General features: G+C 38.6%; 1 protein-coding gene across 1 annotated transcript; it reads right to left on the minus strand.

Annotated features, from left to right (window-relative positions):
- Window positions 1-24,073, minus strand: si:ch211-214e3.5 (zinc finger protein 518A). Its single transcript, XM_035997253.1, has 4 exons — window positions 23,694-24,073; window positions 18,872-18,954; window positions 7,994-7,998; window positions 1-7,006 (listed from the first exon to the last, which is right to left on the minus strand). Exon 4 carries the CDS (start codon window positions 6,992-6,994, stop codon window positions 2,855-2,857), a length of 4,140 nt encoding a protein of 1,379 aa, XP_035853146.1. The 5' UTR covers window positions 6,995-7,006; window positions 7,994-7,998; window positions 18,872-18,954; window positions 23,694-24,073; the 3' UTR covers window positions 1-2,854.
- Between the last annotated feature and the right edge of the window lie 3,661 nt (window positions 24,074-27,734).

The following is a 27,734-nucleotide window of genomic DNA, read 5'->3' on the forward strand; positions in this document are numbered from 1 at the left end:
GGGCGACAATACAGATTAGCGCCGCCTGCTGTTATGGAGACGTTTTACGTCTCGCGCAGAACGTCAGCTCAAGTCGCCGTCGCTTCGGTGTGTTCTGAGGCACTTTTGACCTCTGGGAGCCGACTGATCAGTCCGACTGCCTTTTCTGCCGACGGTCGGCCGTTGAGTTGGTGTGTCAGAGCCTTAAAGGCTGAATGCTCGTTTGGTTTCATTGGTAAGTCACAAAAATGAGTGGAATGTAGTTACTACTCATGCTACATTTGTAGGAGTTTTACAGGAAATGATCTCATGGAAATTCACCGAATGTACAACAAAATGTCCTGCTGATTGGAGCGGTTTATTCAAATTAACATTTAGCAAATGCTGGTTAAACGCGGGACCTGCTGAGCTCAGAACTTCATTTAGAACCATTTTGAAAGTATAAAAACATTAGCATGGCTTGCATTGTTCAGTCACTTGCATATTGAACGGAATAAAACGCCACAGTTCGATTATCATGTAATACAATCATTAAAACCCATGAAGGAACGCAAAGCCCATGTCCTGTTGCCATTAAAAAAAGGGGCAATGTAACATATGTATGTACAACATACTGGACTTGATGACGCCAGTGAGCCGATATATAGTACAACATTAATGCAATAACAGGTGAAAGCTGATGCAAACACATGGATTAAGTTCAGAGCTCCTACAACACCTAAAAGGTCTACAGAGCATAAAAACAAATGTGACAATAACTATCCAATAACCTCTGAATGTATTGGATACCAACAAGAAACTTTTTATTGAATCAAGAGAAGTTTAAAAAAAAAAGGTATGAAAATGTCTGTTTTTATCTGGGGTGTCTGCACTTTGTTATAAGCAAATTACTATCGAAACATGCCGTTTTATGTTTTTATATACCCCCTCGTCTATTTGCGTAAAGTTTAAGAACTTCCCGCTGTCGCATTTTTTACTTCTGGGGTGATCCAGCCAACCCCTCGCATCATAAAAATTACCTTTGTCCTTATTCTAATCAGCAGGTTCAATGTTTCCATTCCCCAAAGGGTTGTGGTAAGGGTCCAAGTGCCTACAATTAGTTGTTGTGTAGGAAGACAGGGTTCGACATCATTGCCTAAGCCTTCCAGCGGCTTAAAGGGCATACTCCCATTCTTTCCTGAAAGGCTTTTAATATAAAATATCTGCAGGAAGGGTTGAGTAAACAATAAAAAAAAAAAGTTCAACCAAAAGCAATTGGAAATTTGTTATATTATTGTTTGAGACTTGGGCCATTATTCTAACAGAATTTACAGTAAATATTGGACCTAGAGCTGAAGCGATTAGTCGATTTATTGATAAGTCGATCAACAGAAAAATAATCAGCAACAATTTTGACAATCAACTAACAGTTAAATTTAAAAAAACGCCAAACATTGCCTCGTTCCAGTTTCTAAAATTGAGATGTTTTGCTGCTTCCTCGTATTATGTGAGAAAAAGTCTGAACATCTTCGGGTTTGGGAGTGTTAGTCAGACAAAACATGTCAGACATCCGATGATGTTACCTTGGTCTTAAGAAAATAGAATTTTTTTTTACTATATTCTGACATTTAATAGACCAAACGATTGACGTTCCGAGAAGATAATTGACAGATTCATTGATCGGGAATTTAATTGTTGGTTGCAGCCCTAGTTGATATTACTTATTATTGACGTGTTATACTACAACTATAAATGATTAAAAGAATGCAGCCATTTGTCAACTTTGGCATTGTAAAGGTTTCAAAGTGGATGTCAAATCTTACACTCAAGCCCTGACTAACATTTCTATGTTGTTTCTGGCAGATTTTCATATTATGTTTCTCTTGAAGTTACCATCCTGCATCATAATCTTCTTCAATGAACAAACATTGCGATTCACAAAAAAAGGTAACAATCTGAAAGCAAATTCATGGGACCTTTAAGATCTACAGTAAACTCGGAAATCACATTGGATTCATATGATTCACAACATGAGCATGAGTAAACAGTCTGATCTGCTGACAATATTGTTGCATGGAAACTGCATAGGGTGCAAAATGGGCTGATCTGTATTTCTCAAGTACTGACAGGGAGCATGGTTAACAGATATAGGATTTCTCTTTTCAGCAAAAGTAATTTATAAAACTATCTGTCTATTTGCAACACTTGGCAGATTTAAGAGATTACTGTGAAAAATATCTTCTCTAGTTATGACAAGCGCATGATACAGGTTGACAAAATCCTGACAAGGAAACTGTAAACTAATCCTGAAGATAAAATGGAGTGAAATGATATCCCCTTCAATTAAAACATACAAAATGGAATAATTTGGACCAGAACATTTTCAAAAGCGCAAAACAAAAAGGAATTTATCTACAAGCTTTAGAGTTAAGCTATACAAATAGTTTCCTGTCCTCATGTGCAGGCCCAGGATAATAAAATAATATAGAAAAGTCCCTTAAACTAGGCCTCTGTTTTTTTGAAATTAATGAGCAAAAATGACAAACCAGATTAATATGAAATCACCTGAGTAATTTAATCCAGCTCTACTTACAACTTTGCTGATATTGTCCCCTTTCTTTAAGCTAGTGCTCTTACCACAGCTCTTAATTACAGTGTACCATTTTCACAGTTCGATTTGACCTGTGCATGCATGATATAAATCATGCTTGCAGTACATCATTTACCAGAAAATGCACCTATGAAAAGATAAACTACAATTTACTGAGGAATATGTATTTACAGGAACAGAATTTGAACAAACAGAGTGGAAGGTCATTAAAAAATATACAACTTAAAACCATTTGTTCCACCTCTGGGACAGAATATCTTTCATTTCAAAGTAGATGGAAAACTTTCAGAACAGTTTATTCCAGTCTCTAGTTGCCTCCATGAGGTGTCGCTGGCCATGGCCAATCCAATCTTCTTGGCTGTTGAAGAGCCGACCACAAAACCAGCAGTCAAACACCACAGGCTCTTGACTGCAACCTGACAGTTTTTTCACCACCTCATACTTTTTTTTGCTTTTTTTCCTCAACTTCAGTTTCAGGAGGAATCGCTCTCGGACAGAACTCTGAACTGGCCGGGGTCTTGGATCATCGCTGTGAGACGATGCACCTTTGGTCGAGGAATTCTTCCATAGAGTACCGAGCTCAGAGAGAGCTTGGATAGTTTTCTGAGACAGAGAGACCTTAGTAACAGCACCTTTGTACCGGTTAACTACCTTCATGACATTGGCCACTTCGGGAATGTCAGCATCTGGATGATTGAGCACCACTACAGGTTGGTATCTACGAGGGCATTTGACCTGCTGTAGAGAACTGAATGGGGCAAGCCTTAGTGTTCTTTCAACTTCTTTGGATACAGGCTTCCATAACACAGTAGTCTCTTTCTCAGTCAGTACTTTATTTGAGAGTCTTCTAGCTTTATGCACCGTCGATGGAAGCTCGTCAAATAATGGTTTCCTGCGCCTTTTCCTTTGGCTTGGAGGCCGAATCGGCCTTGGGGCTAGGATAGGTTTCTCTGCTTCACACGATTGTACCTTTACATTCATCTGAGATGGTGACATGCAAGATTCCTTGACATCTTTCTGTGCATTATTTTGTATGGTGATCAATTGCTTTACTCCATTGGAGGAATTTGCATTAGTTTTGTTTGATGACACCAGAAAACACTGGGTTTGAGGTCTGGTGGCCAAAAACAAAGGTTGACTACTTGAGGTGGGAGCACCACTTGTAAGAAGGCTACCAGTAGGAGTGACAATTTTAAAAATGACTTTGTTCCCAGTACCTTCACTGGTTCGGCTACACTGAGTCCCAGTCTTTGCGTCTTGGTTGTTCAATTTCAAGCCTGATTTGGGTGGAGATATGTATCGGAGCAAGAATGCCTGGCGACCAGTCTGCAGGGTGCTGGGTTTGTCTGCAGAGCTCACAGGCACGGCCAGAACTGGCCGTGAGTTCAGTGGGAGTTGTGTATTTGCCAGACTGAGGCCAGGAGCACTGGGGGTTTGAACAAATGGAACAGACCGCTGTACCAAATAGCAAGTTGGCTGTGTCTTTGCCGTTTTGTCTGTAGGTGCATTATGTGGTGTGCTTGAGAAGAGTACAGGACCCTTAAAACCTTGGCTGTTGATAAGGTAGTGGTTTGAGGTGGTGCTAACACCTGATTGAACAGCAGAGAGAAGGGTTGTCCCTTTTTCAGCAGCTCCTGCCTTTGGTGCAGCTACACCCATCCTCCTGCTGTTTGGAGTAAGGGTTACTCCAGTAGGGTTACTTGATCTTTCTAACCCTGACTTCATATAAGACACATTGATCTGAGGATTTCCAGAATTGGTTATCAGTTTAAAACCTGGAGTGGCCTTGAGCTGAACCGGCATGGCAAATTGATTCTCAGTAGTTCTCAGGACTACTGACTGCTTTCCCTCTGGCAGTTGAAGAATTCGTAGAGTTGTTTTTGTTTGTTTTGAAGAATCATTGCTTGCACTTGAAGATCCAACTCTTTCCTTATTAAGTTGTTGGTTAATGATTGCATCTGAATGTTCCTCCACAAAACTCCCCAAAGAAGTTGAACCAATCTTTGTTTCTGACCGTTTGTTAGATATAGGAATGCTCTCCTCCTCAATTTTGATAATATTAAAGTCTTGGAGCACTGACTCAGGATTCTCATCCTCAGTGGCAGGATCATCAACACTAGTGATGCACGCATCAACCTCAATGTCACTATCTGACACCTTTTCTTGATTTGAGTCTTCTCCATTGCCACTTTCCGTGAATGGTTCTGGAGACTCTGCCAATGTCAAGCTAAACTGGGATGATTCACAAACACTTTCTTTGTCTACTGAATGTTCAGACATATTATCAAAGTTCTGGGTAGTGTTAGGGGAGGTGCCAAATGTTTCCTTGGAATAATTGTGAAAAGTAAATACTTCTTGGTTTGGTGAATTTTGTGTGCAGTTTTCTGATCCCATGGCACTTTCTCTGCGGCTACCTGAAGTGGATAGGGATGACTCTGACGGAGGTGCTGGATTAGTCGAAAGCTTTTTTAAATTTTGCTTGTTTTTATGTTCAATGTCAGTTTTAACCTGATCTGTTTTTTTTGGAGTACTCTGAGAAGATTGGTCATCATTTTCTATAGTGTTAAAGGGGGAGTTCCCTTTGTGTTCATCAATGAGTTTGTCAGTTACTGTATCAGTCATCAATAACTCATCTGCAGCCCCACAGTTTTCAATAGTGTCTTTGGAGACTTGTTTGGAATGCAATGTGTCCTGAGCAGTGACCTTACCAGCACACATTGAAGTATTACTGATTTGAGAACCACTATGGCAGGTTGCATTAGAGTTAAATGTTGCAGAGACAGAGTTATTATCAAACTTACTTCTCTGGGACCAGGTTGTTTGACTTGGGTGACTCTGGTCATCCCCATGAGCAATCTCATTTGTCATGGGATATAGCGTATCCGCACAAGTCGAAGACCTACCTAGTAAAGGATTAGTTTTCTCGCCAACATTGTCTCGAGGTGGGGTGGAATCAAGGTTGCAAACAGAGGTTTCTTCCTCCTCAAGCTTCACTTTTACTGCCATAATATCGTCTTGAGTCATCTGTGTACAAGATCCACTTTTTGGTGAAAGAGCAGAACAATGTGATGGTAAGTTCTTGCTATGTGAGCATTCCCCATTCTCATGAGAGACTTTACTTTTTTCCAACACAGGATTTGGTGCCGAGGATCCCACATCTTCAACAAATGTATGGTTTTGAGTGGATGAATCTTGCTTTGCTGTTGGTATTACTTTGAGAACTAAATGTTTTTTGCCATCAACCATCTTGAATCCCATCACTTTGGTTGTACAGTTGGGGGGAAGAGAGATTTTGTTCTTAACCATCAAAACAGTCAGTCCATTAGGATTGGTGTGACTTGTAGCATCAGAACTTGCAGAGTTGTCATATTCCTGTAACACTACTGGCATTGAGTGCTCTGTATTATGAGAGCTTTTGCTCCAATTTTTGTTTTCCTTTTTTGCAACAGTCCCATCCACAAAGTGGTGGGTCTCCTCGAACGATATCTCTGTTTTCATTAGTCTGCCATTTTGGTTCGGTAAACTCCCAGAAAGACAGTTCAGTTTTGATATCCTCTGAGCCTCCTGTGATTCACCACTCTTTTTCAGCAAAAGTTTGAGGCTTGCCGATGAATTTGCTGAAAAGCTGCTGTCATCTATAGCCTTCCATGCATTCCTTCTCTCAACCTCCTCTTTGTGAACAGCTGCTGTGTGTTGTTTAAGATACTCGCCTCTTGATGCACCATATCCACAGACCTGACAAGTGAAAGGGAATGTTCCAGAGTGAGCTTTCATATGCTTCTGGTGATCTTCTTCGTTCAAGCTGATATGTCTGCATTTTGAGCACTTCCAATGACTCTCATTATGATGATGGATGTGCTGGACGAATGTTCCTGCATCCACAGTTGTGAACTCACACCAGTCACAGTTAAACTGTCCATTTAGACTGTGACACATGATGTAGTGTCTGGTAAGCAGAAGCAGGGAGTACTGAACATCATTGTTGCAGAGCTCACATGTAACCAGAGTATTCCTGTGCTCAATCCGATGACGTTGAAGAGCAGGGAACTCGTTTGTGAAAAAACCGCACAGGTCACAAGGGTATGTAGGAAGGGTTCCATTATGGGCCGCTCGAAAATGTTTGAAGAGATCATTGGGGCTATATGTGGAATCATCTTTACACACAGAGCATCCAAAACTCAGAATCTTTCCAGAGAAAACAGCCCCCTGCTGAATTTTACAATGGGATTTATTGTGAGTTTGTTTATCTTTCGTGATGGAACTCCCATGTTCTTTAATGGAGGATTCTTCAGCATTATTGAAGGGTGACCCATCCGTCACTTCTCTGAAATGCTTATACACAAAGTCTTTTACCTTTTCTTCCCCTATTACTGATATGTTGCAGTTTTTGGCAGGATCATGAGGTATTGTGAGGTCTTCTTCCATAGTTGTAAATCTGTAAGAGACGTAAACAAAGTTTTTATTAGCACATTCAGAAGCATCCCACTTACTCTAAATGCATTTAACATTGCTGTATAGCAGAACAACTAAATCTAGTATCTATGTACAACAGTGCACCTGTCCAATGGGCATGATAATCCCTGTTCTAAATAGATACAGGGCCATTGGTGATCAGGTGTATCATGGTTTCATGCCCACTTAAACAAACCACAGAGGTTTTGCTGCAGCATTTAAGAGTGGAGGTGGGCCACCTTGAAATAAAGACTCTCTACTAACATCACAATAACTGTATATACTTTTATAAAATAAAAAACATTAACATTCATAAAAAACAGAGCATGTGCTATTTCATACGTTGAAGCTGTGGTAGGCAGTAGGGATGTAACGATACACCCGATTCAATACGATTCACAATTTTAAGTACAATACGATTTTCTCACAACAATTTTAACAGAATGAGCTGCAGACAAATGACCTTTTATATAAACTGTGCAAAACATGTGTGCAAAATTGCAACAGAAATTGTATTTTATTCTCGATTAACAAAAATTAAGTTAAAAAAATAATTTGATTTTTAAAACAAATCCCACACCAAATAACTAAAACAGAAAAAAATATCTTCAAATAAACAAACTAAGAAGACCTGAAGTCAAACAAGTGAAATCACAAGTGGATTACGCCCTAGGCCGTTTCAAAATTACACCGCGATTCATTTTTTATTACACATTTATATTGATTTTTAAGCGATTCACGATGATCGTTACATCCCTAGTAGGCAGTATATTTTGCCATTGTTGGGCAATAATTCCACTATAATTTTTCATCATATTGTTATTAAAGTGTTCTGAGAGAAAACTAAAACTCTGCACCTCCTCTTGGTTCTGTTTTCAGGCTTCAGAAAATCTAGCATGATGGGGGACTTTGGCTAATCACAGGTCATTCAGAGAGAGAGCATTCCTATTGGCTGTTCTGCAGTGAGCGGAGACAGACCTGCGGGAAGAGGTCTTACTCCACTTAAACTTCTGTAGTGTTTTTTTTTGCTTTCTACCTACTGCAGCTTTAAATGCTGTATATGTAGAAGGTGACTATTGTGTAGGCCATAATCAACTAAGCAAATTGTGCATGATGTGGAATACAGCAGGACCTGAGTGGCTTAAGCTCCACTAAACATTCCAGTTCTGGGGATAAAGCCTGTATACCAACCCTGTACACCAGGGGTTCTCAAACTTATTACTCAGTCCACATCTCATTTTTTTTTCAAGGACAGAGGTCCGGAATGATGGGCAATAACGAGTTAACAATTAATCAGCTCACTTATGACTTTTAAGCAACATGGGCTTAGATTTGTAGATCTCAAAAGTAGCTCAATGTATTGGAAGAAGGCAAAGCCTGTGCTCCCACAATGAGAAATGTATCAGGTGCTACCAGTGGCAGAGCTGAGTAACAACCTTACACACTTAATAACTAGGGATGAAACTGTAAAAAAAAAAAAAAAAAAAAAAAAAAAAAGGTACATCATTTAAACCGTGTCATTGTCATCGAAAATTTCATATAACGATTATAGTGGCAAATGATCATCGCGGTTTTGGTAAAATGTGCTGAAAATGTTCAAAAAGTACTAAAACACACAAAAATCATTTAACCAAGTTTTATATTGAAAATCATTACAGCATTATGCACTTTTTGTTTGCATATATGTTCAAATACACTTTGGCATAATAAAAACACCATTACACTGTTGAGGAAATTATTTTGCTATATTCAAAGAAATAGGTTTAAAAGAAAAATTAAAAGTTATCTTAACTGTGAAAAAAGAAAACCTAAGAAAAAATAAGATTTCAAAAGGATGGGGGGGGGGGGGGGGGGACGGAGAGCTTTTGCTTTGGCATTGTTGTTGTTTCTTCAGTTTTTTTGAGCCGGCACAGCGCTGTGAAAACATAAATTTACTGTCAGCTGTTATCAGAGGACGCAGGTGAGGGAAACAAGAAATAAAAACGGAAACTCTGAAAATGAAATTAAGTCATTAAGTCGTTAATAATTGTACAGTTACCTATAATAAGTATATCTTAATATAAAGCAAGAAATGTCTGTCTGTGAGTGTCAATCACAAATTTCAAGAAGCGTTGATCCGATCTACCTCACACTTGGTGGGTGTATTGCTGAGTACTCAATGAAGTGAAGTGTCAATTTAGTGCAATTTGTAAATGCATATTCAATATTAATAAACTGAATAAAACTAAGCAACCGCAGCAGCAGGGCCAAAACGTGAAGTGGTTGCGATACTTGTTTTCCCATGACCCATCCTACTCTGCATCTGATTGGCTTACCCTGGTATTCATACCCTAACCAATCTCACTCCTCACGACTAAATCTAACCAATCCAACCAACTAAGGCAACTAGTACTGTACAAATTACAAAAAGTTTGCCATACTAACTAATAACACTAATAACGTGACTGCTATAAATACCTTTTTAACAGCAGTTAATACACCTATTTAGCAATTAATACCTCCGCTAAGTGGGTTTCTGACCGATCTGATGTCAAGGCCAAACTTATTGTCTTTAAGGAGTGGAGCCTGCGGCTTAATTTGACTCAACACGGGAAACCTCACCCGGCCCGGACACGGAAAGGATTGACAGATTGATAGCTCTTTTAATGGTCCGGGCCAAACATTGCAGATATGTTTGCTAAGTACAAGCCGGGTCAGTCTTTCAGATCTGCAGGAGTTGGTCAGTAAGTGGTGCCCAGAGTTTAATCCAAGTGTGTTGAAACAGCTTTTGCTATTATGCTGCCCACTGCTGGAATCAGCGACCTTTAGAACTAAGACATGCCCCAACTGTAGCCATTTTCAAAACTAAATTAGACTATTCTCTTTAACAGTTGTTGTCATTCGTTTTTTCTCATTGTGTACTAATTTTTGTTGTTGTTTTGCATGTAAAAGAACTTTGAACTTTGCCTCTGTGTATGATAAGGTGCTATATAAATAAACTTGCCTTGCCTTTCTCTAACCGGGAATGTTGGTATTGACAGTGGTAGAAGAAGTACTCAAAGATTTTTGTAAACTATTAATACTGCACAGTACAAGCCCTGCATATAAATGTTTAAGTGAATAGTGAAAGAGAGGCATTTTCAGCACAATGTAATTACATTTAACATCTGTTCAAGGTGGAGCTTTCAACTCTAATATAATGCTGGATAGTTTAATGAATAATAATGCATCATATGATTCTGCAACGTAACCAGTAACATTTCTCTGTCAGGTAAATGTAGTAGTACAATGTTTTCCACTGAGGTAGAAACACAGCAAGTAGTATTCCGCTGAGTTGCATATTGTTTCATCCAAATGACTTTACACTTGGCAGGTGTATTGCTCAGGAATCAAGGGAGTGCAGTGTTAAGTCGATACGATGAGCGGTTCTCTGCAATGCTGCAAGCAGCACATCTGGGGGCCAAGCAATCATCCCACTCCGAACGGGCAACTATGGTTGGGTACTTTTTGGGATACAGACCGAATAACGTCAGTACTACCGAGGACTGATTCATGTTAAATAAAATGTGGCAAATTTCGGTACCTGCATCAACGCGAGCATCTCTGTCCTCTCTGCACATGTTGACAGAGAGCAAGACACACACACACACACACACACACACACACACACACACACACACACACACACACACACACACACACACACACACACACACACACACACACACACACACACACAGTTTGTTAAAGTCAGTGAGTCACGACAATGTCGGTAAAGCGGTTGCAAGTGTCATTACACTTTTCTAAACACGCAGACAGCGTATATAAGGCAGGGCGAAAGCGTTTGCGGTATGGTTAACGTTAGACTTCCTCTGTGACAGGCAGGCACCACTGTGTTCACTATGCCCTGTTGACTGACTGACAGGCTGAGGTTGTAGGGCAAGGCAATTTTAGTCCTATAGCACATTTTAGCAACAAGGAAATTCAAAACACTTTACAAAACATTATCCTGTTTAAATCCACCTCTTTTTGCTTGATTTTCGTCTATTTCCCTTTCCCAAAGGGAAAAGCTTATAACAGAAGAACTGCAAGGCCAAAATGCATGTATGAGGCATCATTTGAAACCTACATTCTTCTAGTTTCTGTAAATGTACTTGATTAGCATGTGATACAACATACAAAACACAACATACACTACAGCAGTTCAAACATGGTTCAAAATAGTTATTTTGGTCGCAGTCTAAAAAAAAAACGTAATTTTTGAAAAAAAAAAAAAAAATTAATAAAAACTAAAAACATACTTTGTGCCACACTATGCAGAACACAACACATACTCATATGTTTATGAACCCATGCTAAAGTTGACTAAAAAGAGGAATAAAAAATAATCTTTTGGAAATTGATCTTAATGCTTAATTAAAAAAACTTTGGAAAAATCCAACCTTTGAGAACACCAATTTTCTTTGTGAAGGAATAATGTATCGTAAATAAATAAATGTTCTTCCTTAAAACACATTGGGCATAAGTAAGTACACCCCTATGTTAAATTCCCATAGAGGCGGGCAGACTTTTATTTTTAAAGGCCAGTTATTTCATGGATCCAGGATACTATGCATCCTGATAAAGTTCCCTTGGCCTTTGGAATTAAAATAGCCCCACATCATCACATACCCTTCACCATACCTAGAGATTGGCATGGTTGTATTTCAGTTAGCCTAATAGCTGGTTTGATTTGCATTGAGAGATGATCTTATGGAAAGTACCCCATGCCAATCTCTAGGTATGGTGAATTGGATCCATGAACTGGCCTTTAAAAATAAAAAACTGCCTGTCTCTATGGGAATTTAACATAGGGGTGTACTTACATAAACCCCCTGTATTTTAAGGAAGAACATTTATTTATTTACGATACATTATTCATTCACAAACAAAATCGGTGTCCTTAAAGGTTGGATTTTTCCTATTTTTTTTTTAATTAAGGCATAAAGATTGATTTCCAAAAGATTATTTTTTATTCCTCTTTTTAGTCAACTTTAGCATGGGTTCATAAACTTATGAGCACCACTGTACCTTCTACACCTTGTCAACAAGACCTCTATAAAGTTTCAGAATTCTAGTCCTAACCTATTGGGAGCTAGGGAGTTTTCAGTATTTGGTATTACAGGTGTCACTGGTGTGCCAAAACCTCTCCAAGTGACCAAATTTTGCTAAATGCTTTTACTCACTTCTATGCTATTAGAACAAAACATAATAAAGACTTAAAATGACAAAACCTTTTTACATTCATTCAAACACTGTTGAACATATCTTTTCTCATAAATCACATGTATGTGCCTGCTGGCTCTGGGAGGCGGGACTTAGCTCTGTTGCGCATTCATTTGGACTGGCTCCCATTGGATGTTCCTATCATGCTACAGTATACACCGTTGGAAAGGGAATGTGATTGGCTACAATTGCCATGATTGACGTGTCGATAGCCAATGACAGCTTGTTCTAAGATGGCTGCTCAGAGAGATGACGCAGTGTATTGACGCTCCACAGTAGGAGTGCTTGCTGGACGTCGGGGGCTATCCCGGGGTGAAAACTAAACAGAAAAAGGTGGGGATAGTTGCATTGTGTAGGCAGCAACCTGAAGAAAACAAACATACCCAGGAACACGGTGCAGGGCGACCCGGTGGATGTTAACAGGTTAAAGACCGAAAGCGAACATGCTCTGAACGGCCGCACGCTGAACAGGCACTACGGTAGTATACTGTATTATAAGAATGAAAAACGTTGAAACCACTCTGCCCCCACTTATGACCCTCACACTTGGAGAAAACACTGTTATCTGCAGCACACCAAAAAGCCAAAATAAAGATATCGAGAGACATTTAGTCAAACGGAATCCCTCTAGTCTGCATACCAACGTTGTCAGTGTAGCACAGGTGACACACATCGCTTGGCAAGTATGCTGCCTGCTCACTGCAGGCTGAATCAGAGAAACAAATCCCACCAATCAGAACACGCTAGAGTCTCTTCTTCCTGTTTGCATGCAAATTAACTTAATGACATTAAATTGACAGCATATTGCTGTCTCTTTGACCTAGACTTCTGATCACTTTCGAGCCGGAAGCTTTCCTGGAAACTTGCTCAATTGCTGCTGAGTGTAAGATTATTATAGTTTGTGTCTGTGTTTAATTAAATATAACGTAAAAATTAAGTAGAAATAAAAAAAAGAGTGAAGAACCAACAACCCTGAAGAACCACCACGTTAAAAACAAAAACACACACACACTTCTTCAAAAGGTGTCCACAAGATCATCTAAGAATGACTTAGATCAACCCAGCATGGCGCTCATTTGGTCCATGACCTGACAACTGTTCCTGTTTATATCGCACTGTAATACGCAACAGCACCATATAGTCAAAGCTAGGGCTGGGCAACATATCGATATTATATTGACATCGATATAAATATATTATATATAAATGTAAAATGATATAAAATAAAATTCTAGCTGTTCTGTCTTTTTGCCTTTACCCACTTAGTCATTATATCCACATTATGGGTGATTATTTAAAATCTCATTGTGTACATTTTTCGTGAAAGCACTAAAAGTCAACCCTACAATATAGCGGGAATATCGGCATTGATGTATTTGGTCAAAAATATTGTGATATTTGATTCTCTCCATATCGCCCAGCTCTAGTCAAAGCTAACCAGCGAAGAGTAAACAAATAAAGAAGAGCTTAAACAATGTCCAACTGTATGAGATACAGATAGAGTATCAAGGAGACAAGGACAAATGGAATGTATGGCCTGACCTAAAGCCCCTATTAGCCCATGGCCCACCCACACAGATGTTTCCCTTTGTTTGATTGGCCCTCTGATCAGGACTGTGAAGACAAGTACAGACTGGCCACGGTATTAGCTTCACCTATACAATCTAATGCAATCCAGTACAACAGCTCTGCCACATATTCTACATTTAAAATGACGCCGGCGTTAATGAAAGCCAGAGTAACTGAATGACAGGCCAAATTTGAACTTGTCAGTTGGTTAAAGGATTTGCTGTAGCCAGTGTCAGTAATGGGCAGAAGATTGTTTGTGAGGGATAAAGCTCCACTTTGAACTCTGTAACAATGCGAGTGGACAGAGTTTCTGTAGTTCCCAACAGAGTGATGTTCATATCAATAATTGCATTTGATAAATGTAATGGTTTTGAACCAATATACTGTGGGGTTCGACCGACACTGGTTTTTCAAGTCCGATACCGATTATTAGTAGTAGTAATGGGCGATAGAAACGATATGCAATAGAAACGATACAAAATTGGCCTACGATAGAGATTTTAATTATATTGCACTATTGCGATACTGCATGTTGACGCAATCTACCCGCGAAATTTAGAGCCACGAGCTGCAACCGGCTGCAACGCATCATCGTCATCTTGAGTGAACATGGCTGAAAGCGAAATGGAGGAGATGGTGGAAAAGACCGGTGCAACATCCATTATTTGGACTTGGTTCGGATTTAAGCCGCTACGACGGACCTGTGGTCGAGCCGTACCACGGAGCCTTTCATCAGCCTGACAATTCACTATATAACAGACGATGGGAAACTTGGCAGCCGGTGTTTGCAGACGCCGTACTTCCCCGCTGAACATACGGGCCGTATGTGTGTGTCTGCGTGTGTGCAGTGGTGTAGTTTAATGTATTTTAGCGGGTATACTGTACTATATAAATATATGGACCAGAATGGACATATTAAAGTGGGGCGTCTGGGTGTCCTCCCCCTGGGAAATTTTGAGCATCAAAGACTTAATTGCCTTCATTCTCATACACTTTAATGCACCCATTTACAGTGGAAATACCTTTATTTAGCCTATGCGAAGGAAAACACAGATGGCAATTCAAAATATATTAAACGTTATAATGGAAAGTATTTTATTACATGTCATTGAGCATTTTTAAGTGGGTATATGGAAATCCTGGAGCGTTCTTAGTGGGTATACTGCGTATACTTGCGTATCACGTAGACTACACCACTGTGTGTGTGTGTGTGTGTGTGTGTGTGTGTGTGTGTGTGTGTGTGTGTGTGTGTGTGTGTGTGTACACACAAGTGTGCTCTGTCACTGTTTTGCACTTTTTACTGTCAATGGCATGGCACTATTGTAAAGAAACCTTTTCTTTAGTTGACGTATACGAGCCTTATACTGGAAGTATCTTCTTTAAATTGTTATAAATTATTGTGCTTTCATTTTGCACTTTATTATGTTTTCATTTGAAGTGCATTATCTGTGCACTACACTTGGAAGAATTTTCTTTATTTAAAATAGGCATGCCTAATAATGAAAGTATTTCCCTAATTCACAGTATCTGTTCCTTTATTAACAAGACACCAGTTTTCACTTCATTAAGAGAACAAAATGTTTAAAACCAAATGCGTTCCATTTAGGGTTGGGTACCGAAACTATGGATCCGGTTCCTACGCAAACTTCTTTGATGTGATTTTTCAACAATCGGTTTAGGAATCGGAATCGTTTTAAAAGTACCGGTTCAGCATCGGAATCGTAAAAATTCAAACGGTACCCAACCCTTGTTACATTAGGCTGCAGGTAAGAAACTTTATGTTTGAAATATGTTTTTATTTAAATTATCTGTGCATCTTTGCCTAATACTGAAAGTATTTTCAGTACAGTGTCTGTTCCTTAACTAAAAAGAAACCAGTTTTTCCTGTTCTCTGCATCTTGGGTGGCATTTAAGAACCAAGGACTTGAACTAACTCAGTGTAGTGCCTTTTAGAATGGTTTGCACTAAAGGAAAGAAACCCAATACTTTAAGCTTTTGCTTTCTTAAAGTCTCTGCAACTAGTGTACTTGAATTTTATTTATCTGCAACATTATGTTGTATAATTACAGTTTTGCACAATAAATGTTAATAAACTACACACTACGTTTCTTTCTCTTAAAAAAAAAAAAAATACATTTAGCAGTTTGGCTTTCCTTAGGGTCTATGTAACCTGTTCTGAAATGGTTCTATTATAATTTTTATATCGTGATATATATCGTTATCGCAAGAGGCTGCAATGTATAGCGCAAAATTGATTTTAGGCCATATCACCCATCCCTAATTAGTAGTTAATAAAACTGATAACCGATATTTGGAACCGATATGCATTTACAGTGAAAATGAAAATCTTTGAAGTCAAAATTAAGATTCTGAAATGTTACAAACTCCAACAATAAACTTTTTAAATTATTTAAGCAAGTATTTAATAAATTAGAAACTTTCAAAATAATAGTCAGTTAGTGTTGTGGGGGGGGGGGAGACATTAAGTCAGACTCAACGGTGAGTGAAACTGAAGCAGAGGGACAGACACAGAGCTGTAGCCGAGCCAAAGTAGAACACTTTTTAATAAATTAACTTTATCAGTTATCAGGCAAATAAAACGCTGATACAGATAATCTGCAAACTGCCAAAAAAAACACCCCGATAATCAGCCAGGGCCGATAATCGGTCTATCCCTAACATGCTGGCAACTCTGTTTATTAGGTCTACCTAGCCAAGTCTAATCCAACATTGTACCTTCATCAAGATTATAATGTTCAGTTTTTCTTCAAATTGCTTTAGAAAGGTGGTCAGACAACTGTATGATCATTTTGGAGGATGTAGTTTGTGGTGCTGGTGAACTGTATTCGTACAGTATTATACAGAGAGGTGTTTCTGTCATTCAGCCTCCCCTCCACAACCTTTTTGTGTACGTTGTAATTTTCACTATGTAGACATCCTACACATCATGCCAAAAAAAACCAACCAATTTATCTAACTCCACTTAAAGTTCATAAGAGATATTATTGGATTGCCAAGCCCGATCCTACAACCACAATCGCCATCTTTACGTATGTTATAGGGTCATTTTGCCAAAATGAAAGAAAAAACGTCTAGTGATTTGTAGCCATGCAGGCTTTGAGATATCCATCTCTTGAGATTTCTACCCCAAGACAATGGAGGAAAATGGAATTTAGTTTGCGGCGATGACAGCATTGAAGAAATTACTGGTAAAAAAATTCAACATAAACATCACTTTTCATAAACAATGTCCCTCTTATTCCCGATAATCTACAGAACACGTTCCGCTGGTTGCTGCGGCGCCTGGGGTATGATATGGCCTGTTCCCCGACGGATCAATAATGCTTTCTGTTATAGCCTCGTTAGCACGGCGCTTGGGTTTGTGCTGGCTGGGTCCGGGGTTGCTGTGCACTGGCTGGGGGCTAACTATGGCTGTGTCCGCAGGGCTGTGGTCCGCTCTCATTCCGACAAAGTCTCCTAGGGGCGGTGAATGAGACAGACGGACTGAGGTGCGCCAGCTGGCCAATTTAGCATTAGATTAGTCGACTACCCATACAGCTGATGTTATGTGGCGAATTTAATCATGGGTTAGCCCAGCGCTGTTAACTGTGGTCAAAACAATCATACTAAAAATAACTTTAAGCGCGTTGAAGGCCGCTGTAACCTTATAATGTTGCCGTACTGTTTAGCCACCAAGCATTAGCATGAGCCACTGGTCAACGTAGCACATCGTAGTATGCTGGATCAACATTGAAATACATCAATAAATTAGGTCTCTACTAGGGCTGCACAATTAATCACAATTGTATCGAAATCGCAATATGGACTAGTGCAATATCCAAATCGCAGGGGGGCGCAATATTTGTTAATGGCAAAATATGTGTCAAATCTTTCTGAATGAAGTATTGTGGTGCTGCAGAGATGTCCCTACAAATCCTATCCTACAGACTAAAGAAAAAAATCTTTGTTTGGTACAGATCCTCGCAAAAATCACACTATACTCATCTTAATTTCTTTCAATGTTAATCATTTTCAATGAAAATGAGAATAATGATACAAAAACGATCATTCCCTCCAATATCGTGAATCATATCGCAATCACAACATCAGTCAAAGTAATCGCAATTAGATCTTTTCCTCATATCGTGCAGCCCTAGTCTCTTCTGTATTACTGTGCTGCAAAGTGGCATGTAATTAATGAAAAAAATATGTGTGGCAGAAAAAATGATGTGTTGTTGTTGTTACGGAATATAATTCTTTGACATTTTATGATTTACAATCACTCTTGAAAGTATCATCTGGTCACCCCGTGTCACGGGGTGGGGGGTACTTATTTTCGTAACAATCAAGTATCAAAAACTGAGGAGGACTACTGGATGCTGTCCTACTCTCCTACTCTTTCTTTAATGCCTAACAAATCTATCTCTTTCTCTCCCTCACCCTGTCTTTCACTGGCTGAAGCCTGAAAATATTGTAAACAAATTAATAACATAACTAATTCCACTGGTCGGACTGTTGAACTCTGTTTCAGACTGATACCTCCGGTTCAGGCTGGTCCTCATCCTCAACACGGGCCTTTTCCAGTCGCGGAAAATACTTTTCAATAGGCTACTCATCTGGATTGAAGCAGCAAACATTCAGTGTAAGAGTAAAAATGACATAACATTATTTATTATACGTTTATTTGATTCACAGCTGCTATATAGTGTTTTGACCTCGACAACCCAACTGCATTTTACCGCAAACTTGCGACTTGTTAACTTCCTAAAGCAGGCGCCACACATTAGTCTATGTGTGGGAAACACTGCAACTAAACAAAATATAAAACATAGGTATAGTCGTTTTTAGACATTTTTAATGCAGCAATATTACATATTATCTTATAATTTGAAAGGGTGGTAGTGCCACAACAACACCCACTTGGTCAGGTTACTCAATTTATAAAACGTTATTTTCAGATTGTAAGGCCCACACTGAAATTATAGCTTTATTGCTAAGTAAGAATAAATGGCAAACATAAGTTTAATAAGCAGTTATTACCTGTACTCCTTTAGGCCAAACCATAAACATTAATGCATGTCGTGTCTGAAGAAGAGGAGCATGTAGTGTGGCCCCGGTGCCTGCAAGACAAAAGCAGCATGATATTACAACTTCAAGTGTAATATTATATAAACTGTACAGTTTTCTCTTTAAATACTACTAATTGTGTGAGTGGTTTAAATGAAAATATTTGTGGAGAACACCTCGTTGAACAAAACATGAGAATAAACTCTTGTTTTGTCACACAGCTTGTATGGTGATTTAACACCAAAGTATCAATGTTGACATATTAGTTCCATGTTACTGTTCAATGTTATGAATATGAAAGTGTCTATCAACAGAAACCAGTAAGCAATGGCTCTGCTGAACGTCATGCCATGTGAACTGCCGTTTATACCATGTTATTGAGTGACATAGTACACGTACACACACACACACACACACACACACACAAACACACACACACACACACACAAATTGCAAAAAGAAATCTCAGATGTTTCAGCAGACAGTAAGCTCTGCTGCGCCCTCGTTTGTTGTTCCGTCTGTAATTTGTCTGTTCGCGTCCTTTTTTCTAGTTCTATGTCTGTTTTATTCTTCTGAAGATGTATTAAATTTATAGCTGTATGACACACACACTTTGGTGACATGTTTCACCTTTATACATTTCCATTAAACGTAGTGCTTTTACATCCGACGGCAGAAAACAACTCTTTTTGTCCTTTTGAAACTCGGTGCGATATTGGCTATTGAAACAGCTCAGGCGATCAAGACTTAAGGTACCCACTGGAGTTTTTGACTTCTAGTGTTATAGAGCAGTCTTTTATGAGAGGGACTTTTTTTTATATTTGTCTTGTGCACGCACAGTCGCACACGTGCATGTGGGTGATGCGATACACTTCCTGCCAATAGTTTTGCACTTAATCTGATGTAAAGGCGGCATTAACAGCCAAGAGACACAGCAATGTGCCAGCAATGACAGGAAAGAAGAAAAAAGGAAACTAGTAAACATGGATGTAAACAATGCATGATTTAAAATACTTTCATTGAAAGGAATAATTAGCTTTGAAGAAGGAAATGGACACCGTTTGTTAGGACTTAAAAATACACACAATGCATAAAAAAAAACTATTATAACTGTACACCCCCCCCCTTGTCATTTTTGTTGCTATGAACGTGTATAGGGTCAAGTGCCAACAACTAGCATAGCTTAAGCTCAACAGTCCAACTAAACAAAATCATTAGTTACCATCAACATTCATATCCCTTAAGACCTTGGCTACGGTTAACAATTAATTGCGGTTAAACAAAGAAACCACCAATACGTAAAAAAAAAATTGACAATTAGACAACTATATAATAATTGTTACAGGCCTAGAGATCAGTTAAACCTACTTTGTACCAATCATATTTATAACCATAGTAGTGTTAGAGCAAAAACAGGAAAACACCCTTTACAAGATCACTTTCACAAGTGAGAGAAGCTGTACAATTACATGAATACTGACCCAGTGCTGTGAAGGCCATAGTAAGGGCAGAGCTAACGCAGTGTTACATGTGGAGCTGAAATGATTAATGGCAAAGTCAACTGACAGAAAATTAAATCAGCAACAAATTTGATAATTGATTACTCATTTAAAGTTAGGCTATTATCTACAAAACAATCTTCTCTAACAATCAAATTTGATTACTTAATTGCAGTACAATTCATTATTTAAACAGGTAATAGTCTTTTCTATTCCACACATTTCTTCTTCCTTGTCAAAACCTTGCACCTACATTACCCACAATGCAACAGACTGCTGACAGTTCGGTCAGAGATTCGGGCGCATTATGCAAGTAGCAGCTAGCGTAGCATGGAGCTTCTGGCCCGCAGCAGAGATGATGAGCTATAAACGGTCAAACGTGTAGTCTTCAAACCCAACCGATGGTGACTCCAGTAACATCACCTGGACATTGTGTCAGACTTCACACAGCTCCCTCTGGAGACACTAAATGCTTTATACAACGTGTTTGGGTCAAAGACGCGGCATGTCAATTATGGTGTCCAAAGCATATTCATAATGCAAAAGATAAATATACATTTTAAAAAACTACATTATTTTACTCAACTCTCCCCTCTTTACTCACTGTAATAGGTATTTATTGCAAAAAAATAAAATTCAAAGAGCTATTGAGCTCAGAAGTACCAAACTGTCCCTCCTGGGTAACGTCCGGGCTTAAAATCTAAGTATAAAAATGTGACAAAAATGTCAAAAATAATAAGAGCATTAATTATCTACTTTGGCATAATTGTGTCGATGTTTGCAGTGATACCTACAAATATAGTAACAATCCTACCCTTATCTAAAATGTTAATCAAGAAATACTTCAGTCCTTACTTTTGGATTTACCTAATGTCCTTCCTGGGTAACAGACCTTAAAATCCATAAATTACCCATAATGCAATTGCATAGTCATGAAATATGATATTACATCATAAAGAAGATTTTGGAGGACCCCAAAACATCTGGAGAGTTTAGTAATTCTCTCTTAAAAAAGTTTTTATTTTGCTTTTTCGGTCACTGGTGAACTATGTCCAAAAATCATGTGTCTTTATGCACAACGCTAATAAAACATATTTGATGTTTTGATATTTTAAAAAAATGCTTATTTCATGTGAAATATGGCATTAATGTTTTAAAGGCTAAGATATATTTTAGCTGAGTATGCCATGTTGACAGAGTTTTGGTGGGAAAATCATGTTTTTGTCCTTCCTGGATAACGAAGATCTTCTGTTACCCAGATTGGACATGTTAATGAAAATAGTTTTTTTATTAGTATTTGTCACTTTTCAAGCATTGTGTTGATAATGCTAGATTATATTAATAAAATAATATGTATTTCTTTAATCTTTTATGGCATTTTTGCATTATGTCATTCCTGGCTAACAGGATGTCATCCTGAGTAACAATGACACAGTCAAGTGTTTAAACTCAGATTTTCATGGTATATTACACAATCATGTTTTCCTCAGTTGAGTATACAATAATAACCTGATTACCTTTACTGTAAAGCATTTTAAGACATCTTTCATCATTTTTTCTGTTTTTGGCATGGAATATTGTGTGACCAAAATCAAACAATGAGCCCATTTAATTATAAATACCCAAATATATCATTAATTGTGTTAAAAACTTAGTTTTTTTGAACAGTATGCGTTTGATTAGCTGTAACTATGGATATGCCTAAACATTTATATGCTAAAAAGGTAGACATTTAAATATTTTTTAAATCCATTCCAGTTACCCAGGAAGGACATTTTTCATGAAATAAATCACATGATTCATAAAAAAAAAATTAAATTGCATTTCTAAATTAAATTCCTGTTGTTGAGATGTATATAGAACACTCTAATAAAAATAAAAATTGCTTGAGTTGGCATTTTTTGACACTTTCATTTATTTTCAAATTTTAAATCCTTATTCGTCTTTGACCCGTTTACATCTATACAGTAGTACTCCCAACATCTGGAAACTGACTTTGATGTGGAAAACTGGTGTTCCCATTTAATATCTCTGGCTTTTGGAATGTTAGACAAAAAACAAGCAGGGTGAAGACATCACCTCGGCTTTGGGAAATTGGAACAGGCATTTTCCTCCGCACTTTTCTTTTTCTTCTATATTTGGAAATTGTATTGACCAAGCAATTAATCAATTGTTCAAACAGATAAGTTAATGGACATTTCAAAAATATACTATGTGTGGAGCAGTCATTTAAGTATGCATTGTTTTTTTTATGTTTTATAACCCCACAGAGTAACTTTTACAAGCAAATTATTTCCTGTGTGCCATATGTACCTGATATAGAGGCAAATAGGCCAAATCACATACGCAAAGTGCAACAGGGTGTGCTCTTGAAACACGCAGGATGTTGATTACAGGCATTTTCATCCCAATTCAACATTACACTTATAAAGTATTAATGAAAGGTCAGGGAACCGGGATTAGCCTTCAACTTCATACTCTCAGTCAGCTGTAAACCCAGGGAGGAAGCCATGTTGGGGAAAAAAATGGCTGCCATGATTTCATGACTTATCTGCACCAGCTACTTCAGTCTAAGAAAATGCAATTTCTGCTAACAGTGTCTTCACAAACACTTAGGCTGACTTAAATAATGTATATCAATAACATAGGTCTACTTGAAAAACATGATGGAAATTATATGTAGCTATAACTATACAGGAGATAAGCCTACTTAGCTTTTAATATCTAATAAAACTGGATATATGCAACTAATAGTATAATGAAACTGAGTAGGACTTTAGTGAACACCTGGACTGCAGACAAGTAGGCTAGTTTAGGCCAACACCATCTAAAGGGGATAGATAAATGAAGCATGGAGATGAGAGAAAAAGTTGCATCGTCTCATAACTGCAATTCCACTCAGCCTCAGTAACACAGCACAGGGACAACAACGTGTTGCAAAAATGTTAATCTCATCCTTAACCATACAATTCGACATCCTTTTTTTTTAATTTAATGTTTACTTGTTCGAGTCACTTGCTCCATAGTCGCGTAAGTTTAGGAAACGCGAGGGAACGCTGCATCAGTGGAAGAATTAAAGGCTGTAGACAGACAGCAACAAAGGACTCCACAATGTACGCTGCGATATTTGATTTCACTGTGGCAATTTATATCTCGAAACACGGAAAACATTTGAGCTACTTCGCGATAATGTTAGTGTCTGTGGAGTTCAATAACCAGTTATTTTACATCAAAATAAAGCCCCCACCCACGCGAAGATATTTAAAGTTACAGAAAAATATGTTACTTCTTACTATGAACTCGATGGAAGTTCAGGCGGCGTCCCGTCAACGTCCGACATTATAAAAAGGAGGTTAAGGTTGAAAAAACATCCAGCAGAAACATTTGCCTTCCTTCTCTTCTCTCTGTGGATCCACAGCGACGGCGGCCATGACAGTCCATCCGGGTACTAATGTGCTTTTGACACTCATGTAGAAGCGGATGAATATGTATTGCCTGTCAAACACTAAACTAGTGCCGTGAAGGGCATTTTTACGCAAAAACACAGATAAAGCAACTTTCACTGAAGCGAAAATATATATTGTGTTTTACGAGCGGCCCATAAGAACCTGACGGTGTTTTTGCAGCATGAGCCCTACGTCATTCGTTGCCTGTGTGTGTGTGTGTGTGTGAGTGAGTGTGTGTGTGAGTGTGTGTGTGAGTTGTGTCCTAGGTGGAAGAAGAAGCAATGAGCAGCAATGGCGGATACATGCCACTTCCTATTGAAGGCGTTACATGTAGGCTAAGCTGAAATGCCTTCGTTTATCGCCGATGAAATTCTTTATTTTTCAGCTCTATATAGTCCTACCTATAATAGGCCTACATCATCTCTCTCTCAATCTTTATGTGTCTGTCTTTCTCTCCCTCTGTCTCATTCACACATGCACACAAACTTACTAATGGAGTATGTGAAGCTCACACATTGTTACTTCATCGCCCTACATTGTAACATTGTCACACCAGCTATATTAGAACCAGTGGGTAATTCCATTTAAAGGTGTCCGTTAAATCTATGTGTCTCTGCTTGCCTCCCTCATTCTCTCTGCCTCTTTATGTTTTGGTTGAGCATTATAACGGCTGCCATTATATCCATTTGGACAGAGACACTACCATAGAGTTGACTATTCAATTGATCATGAGTCTGTTCAACCATAGGCAGGATATAGTATGTCACAAGGTCCTTATTGTAGCTGCTCTGGTCTTTTGATCACGTTGCATGATCTTCATCAGCAGATGGACTTTGTTCAGGTGTTATGGAATTGCAGATGCTAATATTTCTTGTTTTGTTTTTTTTCTCAGGGAACTTTAAGGACCTTTGTGCTATGCTGACAGGGTGTGGCACATATGAAGCAACTTCAACAAAACATTGAGGATTAAGCAGAAATTCTGTTGTTTTGTGTTCCCAGAAGCAGGGGCGTAGCACAGAAAAACATTCAGCCACATGTGGCATATGTCATATTTAGGTTACTTTACAGTCTAGCCTCACTTTCTCCTCCTCCTTCCTTCACTTCTTCATCTACACCACATTCAAAGTTCTTTTCACCTCCATCATCCTCTGCACTGCTTTCTGTCTCTAATTCAGCCTATTTATTTGGTGCAAGAACAGACCTAGCTTGAGGTATGAAGTATGATACAGCAATATTAATGTTAGATTAAGGTATAGCCACAATTGACGAATTACGGTTAAGATTCACTTGCAGTCTAGCCTATAAATCAGTAGGCTATATGCTAAGTGTACTTTTACACATGATTAGAACCACTCAAGAAATAGGCTAAATATTAGTATAAGTAGCTGACTGTTCCATTGTAGAAATTATGCAATAGAAATGCCAGACTTTGTAAATACCTGCTATATTCACCTTTCTCACACGTTAATGCAATAGTAACCTAACTAAATGCAAGAAGATTCAATACCAGGCCTGGACACAATACAATAAACCCTACAAATATAGCCTGTATGAAATGTACTCATTTGTAATTACCTTTGTATTTACCTACCACTAATTTGTGATTAGCTAACAGAAAGCAACTTTACTTTCAGATCTAGTTTCTAGATCTAGATCTAATTTAGTCTGAGCAACCTTATAGACCAGGGGTTTTCAATGTCTGATACTGTGGGCCTCCCCTCAGACAAAGCTTTGAAAAATGTGCCTCCACTTTGAAAACCTTGGTTATAGACCATCAGGGGCATAGCACAAAATCCTGGGCCCTGTAAAAAGGCATTCTCTATGGGCCCCTCCCCGCATCTACAGCTATTCATTCTAGCATCTTTTTGGGCCCTTCAGTCCGACACCCCTGTAGACCATTTCGATACTCATTTTGCCTCATAGATCATTGTGATAGCCTATCAATTATAGCAGTTTCACATGTTTGCAATGACTGCAATTTAATGTAGCATTACCATGATTAATTTGTTAACAGTATTATTTTAGGCTTCTAAATTTTTCTATAGTTTCAAATAGCAGATAGTAGGACCAGCAACATACAAATGCCCTTTAATCCTGTCCGTGCTAGCCTATATTTCAGGGCTGCCAACATTTCAATGTAGTTTGGAGTGAGATTTAGTTTTAGTACATGTTATGGAATTTTGTTTAAAAAGTTCAGCAGCTGAATTCTCAATTTTAAAGCATTTATACATTAAAAGCCAAGTCAATAGTAACGCTCGGTGATGAATACGTATGGTTGATCAGCATACTTGCCAACCTCCAGACATCATATCCTAAATGTTGCTGATTAATCACCCTGACTCCACTTAAAAACTCTGAGAAGAGACAGGGCAAGGAAGCCATCACTCATACACAGACCCAAGACCCTTTCTACTGCAGCCTGCTAAATGTGCATCTGGAGAAAAGTGAAACTCGCTGAATTCTGTTTGGTGGTTTATGATGCTTTTCTATAATTTCTATTTGAGGACATGGATTCCTGTGATAGCACCATGCTGTTATGGCTGCATGAACATAAACATACATTTGCAAACATGTTAAACAATTAGAAGAACTTTATTCTACAACATGATATGATATACATGATATCATTAGCATGCTAATGTTCAAACCAGCGGTTATGGCATTAACGTCTGGTCGTAGTACGGTTCCATCTACAGTCTCTAACTGGAGTGATGTTGCGCACTGTCAAGCCACAGTTACACACGGCAGATACGCTGGTTAAAGTTTGTGCAATCAGCAGGCCCGCTATCAGGAATTATGGAAAGGGGGACAACATTTTCCAAATTGGGCCTCTGATCCACACCATTGGTCTAGTCCAGCGATTGGTCGTGCGGTTGTATGGGCGGGACTTTGATAGCACGGCTCCACCGCCCGATCTCTACTGCGCAGACTCTGGCCCCAAAATTACAAGATGGCAGCTCCGGTATCCGGGATGTTTTGGCTTCACTTTTGTACAGTGGGAGGAAGTGGAGACGCGTTGTCCATCTTTAAATACAGTATTGTCCTCATGAACGAAATATCTTACAGCATTTGTCCCTTTGTCCATTGACTTGAATGCACAGTGAAGATTCCTTTCATGTGGAATTTCTGGCTTTATAATATAATGGCTTTGCATGAAGACAAAAAGGTATTAGAAAAGCAGTTAGGAATCTGTGACTGATGAACCTGCTTTGCTGTTTGCTTGTTATCTATTAATACTGGCTTAATGTCCTTCACACAAAATATACAGAGTAGATGTGGGACCCAGAGCCACAGTAACCCACTGACTGACAACTTTCCGAACCTGACAATCCACTATCATTCAAACACACTTCACACAGTGATTGGTCAGCTGTGTGCAGGTGAGAAGGGTTTTGTATGTCTCTCTCTACCTCTTTTTCCGTTAATTCTGTTGATTTTTTTTCTCATAATGTATCCCCTCTTTCTTGTTTTGGTAACATTGTTTTTTTCCTACAATGCAGCAACTTGCTTTTTCCAACATCTCTCTGGAGTGGTTTACTGGTCTGGCCCACTTGAGATCAAATTAGGCTGTATGTGGCCCATGAACTAAAATGAGTTTGACACCCCTGTTTAATAATAATGTATTTAGTTTTGTACTACTGAAGTTTATTTACCATCATTTTGTAATTTGTCTTCATTGATTTAAAGTCCCTCTGGATCATTATATTGAGTATGTGTCAAAAATGTATGTTTTTTTTTCAATAAAGCTGATGGAAAGAAAAACACAGACAATAAGGTGTGATTAGAGCCACATAGTGTCAAATTAATTGTGGTAACAAACACAATTCAGCCTCTGAAAAATCTGCTCTGATTCACTTATTCCCTATTCTCTTCCGTGATTGCCCCGTT

Source organism: Sander lucioperca, chromosome 22 (assembly GCF_008315115.2).
Source record: "Sander lucioperca isolate FBNREF2018 chromosome 22, SLUC_FBN_1.2, whole genome shotgun sequence".
Classification (NCBI taxonomy): Eukaryota; Metazoa; Chordata; class Actinopteri; order Perciformes; family Percidae; genus Sander; species Sander lucioperca.

Bases quoted from the DNA above. Each gene is read 5' to 3' on its own strand.
- si:ch211-214e3.5 (XM_035997253.1), bottom strand. From the start codon at position 6,994: ATGGAAGAAGACCTCACAATACCTCATGATCCTGCCAAAAACTGCAAC.